We start from the raw sequence: 9571 nt of genomic DNA on the forward strand, positions 1-9571 counted from the left end.
ACAGTGAGAGAGAGACAGAGCCTGGAGTGGGGGAGGGGTGGAGAGAGAGAGGGAGACAGAATCTGAAGCAGGCTCCAGGTTCTGAGCTGTTAGCACAGAGCCTGATGCTGGGCTTGAACTCACACTCGAACTCATGCTCAAACTCATGCTTGAACTCATGAGAACTCATGAGTTGTGAGATCATGAGCCCAAGTCAGACACTTAACGGACCGAGCCACTCAGGCGCCCCTCCTCTGGGTTATTTTGAAAGAGGTAGGTTCCCTTAATGCATTATTTTCTTGAAAACGTGAGGAGAATATGCGCTGGCACTCCAAAGTAGGCTGGGCATGTCAAGAGAAGAGTTCCTGTTCAGAAGCTGACCTATTTCTTTCTTCTGTGAAGACATAGCTAAAATCCACCAGGCATCCAAATCCAAGAGGCAAGGGGGTTACCATATGTATCTGTATCTATCTGAATATGAGTGTTTTAATTTTATTTAAATGGCAAGCAAAGGTCTAGGGGCCCATGTAGAAGAGAAACTGTGAGCTGCCTAGCCGTCTGTGAGCAGCAGCTGCTGGTGGAAGTTTCTAAGGTGTGGTGACAGAATTGCCATCGCATGAATCCACAGCAGTCTGCCACTGCGACTTAAAATGGCTCCCGAATGTATCTTCTTGTGTGCAATTCATTTCATTATAAATTTGTCTACTGCACGGACTGCACCTTGCAAGCTGCACCCTGTCAAGCTTAGTATTTTATAATGTTCCCATTTAAGAGTACTCTCTACTCCTGTGTTTCTGCTTTTGCACAGTCTGGCTCTGTATCTGAGATGCCATTTACCTAGGATTCACAGAGCGAGCATTCTCTGGCTTGCCCTCCCCCAGCCTAAGAGTCTTACAGATCATTGATACACTGGGGGAGGAGGGGCTGCTTATAAAAGGGCGCCGGCGCCTTGGAAAGCCGGGTTCTACTCCCTCTGCGCATTTGTATGACAAAGAAGGCAAATCTCTTCCGTGAAAGCTCAGCACTCTCAGCCTGCACTGAGGCCATTTTAACCCAAATTCGAACGCAGGCAACGGGAAAGCAGCCAGCTTTACCAAGGAACAAAAGTAAATATTTCCGCACTGCCCTGCATTCACGGGCTCGCAATTTTCTCTGCTCATTCCACTCTTTTGTTACCTGGGCCGGCTGGTCCCCACAGAGCCCCACGACTGCGGAAGGTCAAGGGCTCTTCGACTCACAGGCCCCGCAACCCTTGGACCAAATAGCACGGGGCCGACTCTGCCGGGAACTGCTGGCTTCTCATCAGGGGAGGGGAAGGCCTGGGAGTGGGGGGAGGACAGTGGGATATGAACAGAGAGAATGACAAAGCCGAGAAAGCGCAGGTCTCAGTGGAGCCTAGGAAGCCCCCGCACCACCTTCTCCTCACAGTCACAACATAGGGCTGCGACCCCTTCCCCTGGGCATTTGACTTCTTTACATAAAAGTTAGGATTGGTAGCTTTCCAATACCTCTAGCTGGAGAGTATTGGGAAGAGTTAAAAAAAAAAAAAAGAAAAGAAAAGAAAAAGGAAATAATGATGGATTTGCGGTCTCTTTCAATCTCTCGTCATTCATTGGCCAAGTGTCGGTTGCCTAGGAAACCGCGTGCATCTCGCCGCGGAGTAGCCTGTTAGGCTAACCGGGCTTGGAGCTGTGTATTCAGTGGTGAATGCAGACAGGGCAGTAAGGAAATGAGAAAGCTAGAGGTCTTGTGATTTCAATAAGCGTGTAAAACAAAAAAATCTTGCTTTAAGGAAACAATGCTTTAAAAATTCACTACCAATTCAGCCGTACAGTACTCCCTATCAGACTTCAATTAATTAAAACAGTGACTCTACGTGTACTAATAGATAAATGCAAAATCACTTGAGAATTTGCCATTTAAATACTCTCAATGTTGTGAGGGCAAATATAATTTTAATTGCTTAGGGGGTATCCTACCTCAGCCATACAATCAGTTATGCATAAAATAAATGTTGAATTTTATTTTACACCAAGTTATGTCTACAACTTCTGGTGAAGGGAAAATTTAGAAATATTAGCATATCATTAAAGCTACTTAGCCTGTAAGTGATGGTGAAATACACAGTTCTGACACCTTTAACGCCTGATATACAATGACCTAGATGGAAAGGAATTCTGTGTAATTCACAAAAAGAAATGCTGGAAGACGCAAATGCGGCCGAATCTCTCCCTCACCAGCCTCACCTCAGGAACTATACGGAATAAGAATGATAAGGATCAGCAGATAAACTGAAAGATTTGGCTGTCACCAACGTAAAATCAGCTTCTTGTGAAAATAAAAATGTGCAGCAGCATGAATCCAAAAAGGGCGGGGTGTGGGGGGGAGGCAGGGGGAGATGTAAAACCGAGAACAAGAATGCCAGCTTCGCAGCGGCTGGGGGTGGGCGACAGTACCCGCAAATGTGTGAAAGGAAGGGCTTCGAGCTCCAGCCTCACTCTATCCCAAGCCTTTTCCCCCCGAAGTAAACCCGAGAGGAAAGGGTCCTTTTATCCACATAATCTTGAGCTCACGCTTTCACCCGACACTCCGCGGAAATCTGGCTCTGAAACCGAAGCTGAGAAAATAAACCGTTAGGTGAGGGAGGTTGGAGGCCGGCTCAAATTTCCCGGCATGGAGCCGATCCCCTGGAGCCCCGCGCGCCAGGGTTACCCCTCGGCCCTGGTAGCCAGGCGCTAACCGCTCAGTGAGCGTCTACACTGGGCGCGGGTGCCACCCTCGCTGGGTTCCTTCCCGCACGCCTCGGTCCCATCGCAGCCGCCCTCCAGGTCCGGGTGCTGACACCAACCACAGCTCTTGCGGCCCCAACGTGGCCCCCTTCCCCGAGGCCTGGGGGCCCGGAAGACGGGATTGCAGACTGAGCCCTGTTTTTAACTTTCTGTGTGACCACGGGAGTCGTTCACCCTCGACGTTTCTGCATCTGTAGGAGCTGGATTAGAAACTCGGGGTCCTGGGTCCTTGGAACCCGGCAAGTGCGGCATGTGGGCGGACCTTCGGCTCCTCTGCCTCTCTCCCGACCCCCTCCTAACCCCAAGAAGGGAAGCCGCGTCTGGGGAATTCTGAAGGTTCAGTCTGGGCGCCATGGGTGTCTGGGGGAGGCTGGGCTTTTGTTCTCTCGGTTTCTCTTTGTGCACTGGAATTGAGTTGAAAGCCCCCCTTCCACCTCCCAGCGGGAAAGAAAGGCGGTGACAGCTTGCTGATAGTTCTGGGAGGGTCTCACTCAACAGCTGCAGGCTCCGCTCCCCCACGGGAACCCGGGTCATTCGGCCCTTCTCGCCAGAGGACGAAAAAGGGTCACGTCACCTTGCAGGCGACCGGTCCTGAGTCGACAAGGGGAAGGGTCCTGCACCCATGATATTGCAGGGGTCAGGTTCCAGGTCCGTAGTAAACATTTCATGCACGCTTTCAACTCTCACCCTTAAACACAAGCAGATTCCGCACCCCGCCCCCAATACACACGTACACACGAAAAGTAACAAAGAGATAATCTCCTTCCACTACCTACAAACTGTGGATTTTAAAGTGTCAGTGCTCAGAGTCTGCGCACGCGCTCTGTAGGCGTCAGGGTCTCGGGTGGCCTCTCCCTCGCTGTGCCGCAGTTTTTAGGCGTGTCCCTCACCCCCAAGCAGTAGCACCAAGGTTGGGGACCTCGTGGCAGGCAGGCAGCAGGGTCCAGCACCTGATGAAAGATAAGAGTGTTAGCGGTGGAGCGGACGATGATCACCCTTGAAACCCATCTCCTTAGTGGACAATAGATGAACCAAATCCAGACAGGAGTAGTGCCTGGGGTGTGATTTTTAAATACTCAGTTGTGAGAGGTATCCCACATATTTGTGAGCCCTTTGTTCTGCCGCAGCCCCGCCCCCCGTACCCCACCCACTTTCTGACCACTGGACAGTACCAGTGCGCGGACAGCCACACCCACCCCATCTACTCCCAAGGAACAAAAGCCAGTCTCTGGGGTGGAAGGGTCTTTGGTACCAGCCAGGGAACTGGGGAGTCTTGGAGAGAGTCGGGTGGGGCTGGAGGGGGCGCGGAGGTCGCCCCACCCCTGGATGCAGCAACCGCAAGCGAGAGGGAGCCAGAAGCCCTTAAGAGAGACAAAAGAGAGAGCTAGTGGATGCTGGGGGGGGGGGGGGGGTGGAGAGCCCCCTGGGGCTCCTGGGCTTTGGGTGTCCAGGGGCACTGTTCTTCAGACCCCAAAAGCCTTATCACACACGATTTTCCTCTGGGCTCGCGTGTGTCCCAAGGCTCTGTGTGACCGGGGTTCGGCCGCTGGACAGTCGGTGGTTTCTAGGGTTGGGGAAAGAGGGACGTCTCACGAGGGACGGGTAGCTTAGAGATCCCTGGCCGTTAGCTGAGGGGGCGCCTCAATCAACGCTGGCAGAGCAACCTGCCACATATGCCCTCCACCTCAACCTTCCACCTGCCAGCCTCCGGAGCACCGTGCGCTGCTTTCCAGAGCACCTGAGGGCCTCTCCACCTGCTCCAGTCTCCCTGCTCACCCCATCTGTTACCAGCTCTCCCCCCATCACCGGCCTACCCACACGGGTTACCCTGGCTTCGCCCACCTCCCGCCCTCAGTTCCCTCACCTACCCCCAATTCTCAGTACCCATCTCTTCCACCTTCCCCCATCCAAGTCCTAGACAATGCCCACGCCCCCACCCTACTACCCTAAGCCCCCAGCCCTCGCCTGGTCCGCAAGCCTGTGCTGATTGGCTGCGGGCCCAATGTCCAGCCCCCGGGATGGTCCTTGGGGCTCGGAGCATTACGTCAGCTGGGCCTGGAGAGCGCTAGCGCGAAGGGGACTGGGGGGCTCCGGCTGGGGGCGCGGCCTACGCAGGCTGCCCCACCCTCCCTGCATAAAAGGCCCAGTCCGCCGGGCCGACGTTCTCAGCCAGTCGGTTCCCGAGCGTGTTCCCGGTGACCCCACAGTGGGTGTTTAAGGGAGGACGGACAGACTGACCAGACGCCGACCAGGGCCAGAAGAAGCTAGCTAACACCATGCGTGAGATCGTGCACATCCAGGCGGGCCAGTGTGGCAACCAGATCGGCGCCAAGGTGGGCGCGCCGCTCCGGGAGGGGTCGGGGGGTGGTGGGGTGCCTTCGCCTGCAGCCCCTCGGGGTTCCCGGGTGCGAGCCTCGACCTGAGCAGGCCCTGGGTTCCCCAAGAACAGACCTTCCCGGCTGCTTTGTGCGGCGGTGTGGGGCGTGGGCTCGGAGGCGACTTGGAAGGGGGAGGAACCTCTCTTTCATTTTTGCTGTAACTCATTTGGAATCCCGGCCACTCCTCGGTCTCCGCTTCCTCCCTGCTCCTCACTCGGCAAGGCAAGCCTGCCTGGAGAAGGCTCGGGTGTGTCCCCGAGGCTGTGCGCGCGGGTTTACCGGAGGGGCAGAGACTCCCGGAGAAGTGGTTTTACCCGCTGGAACCCCAGGCGAGCTGTGGGGGAGGGGAGGAGAGCGATTGTCTAGAGGTCTCAGGACGTGCTTTGAATCCCAAACCACCCTCCTTCCGCTGCCTCCGGTCCCTGCTCCCCAGCCCACCCCCTCCGCGCCCGCCTCCTGCTGCCGCACGCAGCTGCGACTCTGAGCGCGCAATTCCGCAGTCGCCGGAGCCCGCAGCTTGCTGGCTGCCCCCCTCGACCCCGCCCCGACGAGACTCCCACCTCCTGCCGCCGGCAGCTGTTCGCCAGGGAAACGCCCAATTTCAACTTTCTCACCCTGTAAAATACAAGCCTTGAGGCAGGGCGGGGTCACGCTGCCTGAAAGTTTGGGTTTTTGCAACTGAGTCCAGGGCTTTTCATTGTGAGATGCAAGCTCTCTGAGAGGTCGGGCGTGGCTAAATGCAAACTTTTTTCTGTGTCTTAGTTTTGGGAGGTCATCAGTGATGAGCATGGGATCGACCCCACTGGCAGTTACCATGGAGACAGTGACTTGCAGCTGGAGAGAATCAACGTGTACTACAACGAAGCCACTGGTAATTGCTTTACACCTGCCCCCCCAGGCCACCCTTCAGTTTTTTACTCTCTAGTCCCCGGAACTAACTCCAGGAGTGTGGCCCCAGGGGAGAGAGGACTCTAGGATTCAGGATTCCCACTTTACACTGCATGATTTCAATGGGTTCCCCGGTTCACAACCAAAGCCTTTGAGCCCCTCCTATGTCCTTTGTTGGGGACAAGAGCAGTGCCTGCAAAAAGGAGAAAAGCCTTTCTCTTTAGAGCTCTCTGCCTATATGTCTAAGTCCAGCTGTGTTCCCTGCAGGTAACAAATATGTACCTCGGGCCATCCTGGTGGATCTGGAGCCAGGCACCATGGACTCGGTCAGGTCTGGACCATTCGGCCAGATCTTCAGGCCAGACAACTTCGTGTTTGGTGAGTGACTGGCATGGCTGATGGCATGGGAGGCTCATTTGACAGCTCAGGGTGGAAGGGTGTATGACTGCCCAAGGGAGAAAGTAGCTTACTGTGTGAAGAAGATCCCTGTTGTGTGTGCCAGTTCAATCTTCGTGTCGGCTGAAACAATCTGCCTTTCAGCCTTAATAGTCAGGTATTCCTAGCCTTTCTTATTTATAATTATATGTATAACCACATATTTTAATGTCTGGTCATTTTGGTGATAATCTGAAGTAATCTTAACACTGACTCGTTAATCTACATGAAGGGGTTTAAGGTAAAAAAAAGAATTTAATCCAGTCATCAGTGACTTACGAAGTCTCTCCCTCTGGCAGGCCAGAGCGGTGCTGGAAACAACTGGGCAAAGGGCCACTACACAGAGGGAGCCGAGCTGGTCGACTCGGTCCTGGACGTGGTGAGGAAGGAATCAGAAAGCTGTGACTGTCTGCAGGGCTTCCAGCTGACCCACTCACTGGGGGGCGGCACAGGGTCTGGTATGGGCACCCTGCTCATCAGCAAGATCCGGGAGGAGTACCCCGACCGCATCATGAACACCTTCAGCGTCATGCCCTCGCCCAAAGTGTCAGACACGGTGGTCGAGCCCTACAACGCCACCCTGTCTGTGCACCAGCTGGTGGAAAACACAGATGAAACCTACTGCATCGACAACGAGGCGCTGTACGACATCTGCTTCCGCACCCTGAAACTGACCACCCCCACGTACGGCGACCTCAACCACCTGGTGTCGGCCACCATGAGCGGGGTGACCACCTGCCTGCGCTTCCCGGGCCAGCTGAACGCCGACCTGCGCAAGCTGGCCGTGAACATGGTGCCCTTCCCGCGCCTGCACTTCTTCATGCCCGGCTTCGCGCCGCTCACCAGCCGGGGCAGCCAGCAGTACCGCGCGCTGACGGTGCCCGAGCTGACCCAGCAGATGTTCGACTCCAAGAACATGATGGCCGCGTGCGACCCGCGCCACGGCCGCTACCTGACCGTGGCTGCCATCTTCCGCGGCCGCATGTCCATGAAGGAGGTGGACGAGCAGATGCTCAACGTGCAGAACAAGAACAGCAGCTACTTCGTCGAGTGGATCCCCAACAACGTGAAGACGGCCGTGTGCGACATCCCGCCGCGCGGCCTCAAGATGTCGGCCACCTTCATCGGCAACAGCACGGCCATCCAGGAGCTGTTCAAGCGCATCTCGGAGCAGTTCACGGCCATGTTCCGGCGCAAGGCCTTCCTGCACTGGTACACGGGCGAGGGCATGGATGAGATGGAGTTCACCGAGGCCGAGAGCAACATGAACGACCTGGTGTCCGAGTACCAGCAGTACCAGGACGCCACGGCCGACGAGCAGGGCGAGTTCGAGGAGGAGGAGGGCGAGGACGAGGCTTAAGCTCGGTGTAAAGCGGGTTAGGGAAAGCTGAGAAGGAAAAGCACGGGGGAGGGGGGCTTAGTGGTGAAAATCTCGTGGCAGTCGAAGGAAAGAAGCATGGTCTTCTCTAGGTGTGTGCGCGGCATCTCTGGTGCTCTTCACTGTTGCCTGTCATTTGGTTTCCTTTCTTTTTGTAATATTGACGACATCAATGTAACATTTGAGCTATTTCTGAACTCCTGTTGTAACGGCTAAAATCACATAAACGTTTGTGTCCTAATGGTGTCCTCTCTTCTGCCTCCTTCTCTTTATTGACTTCTTTATTGCCATTTGAATGTAACTTTTGGAACACATTATATTAAATTCTTCCTCTAGCAAAGGGAAGGGATGGGTGAAAATGAGTTTACCGATGGCATGCTAAAATTGAACCAACCACAGTCATACCCAGCTGAAGATGTGACATCAACCCGAATTTGTAAATGCCTTTAAATATTTTATTAGTTGAAAGGTTGCCTACTTGAAAGCCAACTAAGTGTCCTTTCATGTAGAAATCCTACTGTGTCTTCACTTGCTTTACCAAAAAAAATTTTTTTTGAATAAGTTACTGCGTGCAAACAGCACAAAATTCTAAAGGATAGAGAGTGGAAAGTACGTCTCTTCCTCCTGTGTTTCTTGCTACACTTTTCCTCCCCGGAGGGCAACCATTCTTATCATTGTTCTTTTCTGAATCCTTGCAGAAATATCCCATATATCTTCAAATCTGGGTAGATTATTCCCTTTTTTTCCCTTCACACATTTTATGATAGGAACACTGTTCTGCTGACTCTTCTTCACTGAACAGTTTATCTTCAAAATATAGAGAGCTTCCCTCCTTTAAATGGATACACAGTATTGTGCCATACTTTATTTAACCAGTTCCCTACCAATGGACATGTAGGTTGTTTACACTTTTTTCCTACAGTATAGTGCCACAATAAATAATTTTGTGTATGTCATTGTGTGTATGAGAATAGCTATCCCTTAAATTTTTCCATGGAAATTTTCTGCCAAGTTGTGTCATGCTCTGCCGTAGTTTGGTCTGGTCAGTTTCTTATTTGGGGAAGAGAAGCGGAGAGTAAGTTATAAACAGAGGTACAAAATTTGTTTACATACCCTTATAGAAAGAAAAATAAATAAAACACTGGAGCTATAATTTTTCTGATTTTTTAAACAAATGCAAAATTGGAAAAATTATTACTTTAAATCTGACCCTGTATTTATTTCATTCTACTTCTATTCCTACACAAATGGGTTTTTTTTTTGTTTTTTTTAATTAATTTATTTTTTAAGGAATTTTTTTTTTTTTTTACATTTACTTATTTTTGAGAGACAGAGTGAGCAGGGGAGGGGCAGAGAGAGAGAGGGGGAGACACAGAATCAGAAGCAGGCTCCAGGCTCCGAGCTGTCAGCCAGAGCCCAATGTGGGGCTCGAACCCACAAACCATGAGATCATGACCTGAGCTGAAGTCCGACGGTCAACCATCTGAGCCACCCAGGTGACCCTGGTTTTTTTTTTGTTTTTTTTTTTTGTTTGTTTGTTTTTTTAAGAAGGAGGAGGAGGAGAAAAGATGAGGGGTGGGTAAGGGATTTCTGTTTTAAAGAGGCTGAGGTATTCATGAAAACAGTTCCAAAGAAAAAGTGTGAGCAGCATCATTCTAAATGGTGTGAAAACGGCCCTCACAATGGAAAAGAGCAGCAGTTTACAAGAATTATATATTATAAAA

At 52.3% G+C, this 9571-nt stretch overlaps 1 protein-coding gene and 1 long non-coding RNA gene across 2 annotated transcripts; one reads left to right on the top strand and one right to left on the bottom strand.

The window, feature by feature from the left end:
• Positions 1-1917: 1917 nt before the first annotated feature.
• Positions 1918-5902, bottom strand: LOC123608099. The gene is made up of 2 exons (XR_006717097.1): positions 5220-5902; positions 1918-3718 (listed from the first exon to the last, which is right to left on the bottom strand). It is a non-coding gene; the product is annotated as an uncharacterized LOC123608099 (long non-coding RNA).
• LOC123608098 (tubulin beta-2B chain) lies at positions 4016-8088 on the top strand. Its single transcript, XM_045497575.1, has 4 exons — positions 4016-5101; positions 5909-6017; positions 6302-6412; positions 6769-8088. The coding sequence occupies exons 1-4, from the start codon at positions 5045-5047 to the stop codon at positions 7827-7829; spliced, it is 1338 nt and encodes a 445-aa protein (XP_045353531.1). The 5' UTR covers positions 4016-5044; the 3' UTR covers positions 7830-8088.
• Positions 8089-9571: the final 1483 nt, after the last annotated feature.

This window comes from Leopardus geoffroyi, chromosome B2 (assembly GCF_018350155.1).
Source record: "Leopardus geoffroyi isolate Oge1 chromosome B2, O.geoffroyi_Oge1_pat1.0, whole genome shotgun sequence".
NCBI classification, from domain to species: Eukaryota; Metazoa; Chordata; class Mammalia; order Carnivora; family Felidae; genus Leopardus; species Leopardus geoffroyi.

Excerpts from the sequence above, each read along its gene's own strand:
- LOC123608098 (XM_045497575.1), top strand. The coding sequence starts at position 5,045 with ATGCGTGAGATCGTGCACATCCAGGCGGGCCAGTGTGGCAACCAGATC. Across the intron at positions 5,102-5,908 it reads GCAACCAGATCGGCGCCAAG|TTTTGGGAGGTCATCAGTGA; the intron begins GTGGGCGCGCCG and ends TCTGTGTCTTAG. Across the intron at positions 6,413-6,768 it reads GCCAGACAACTTCGTGTTTG|GCCAGAGCGGTGCTGGAAAC; the intron begins GTGAGTGACTGG and ends TCCCTCTGGCAG.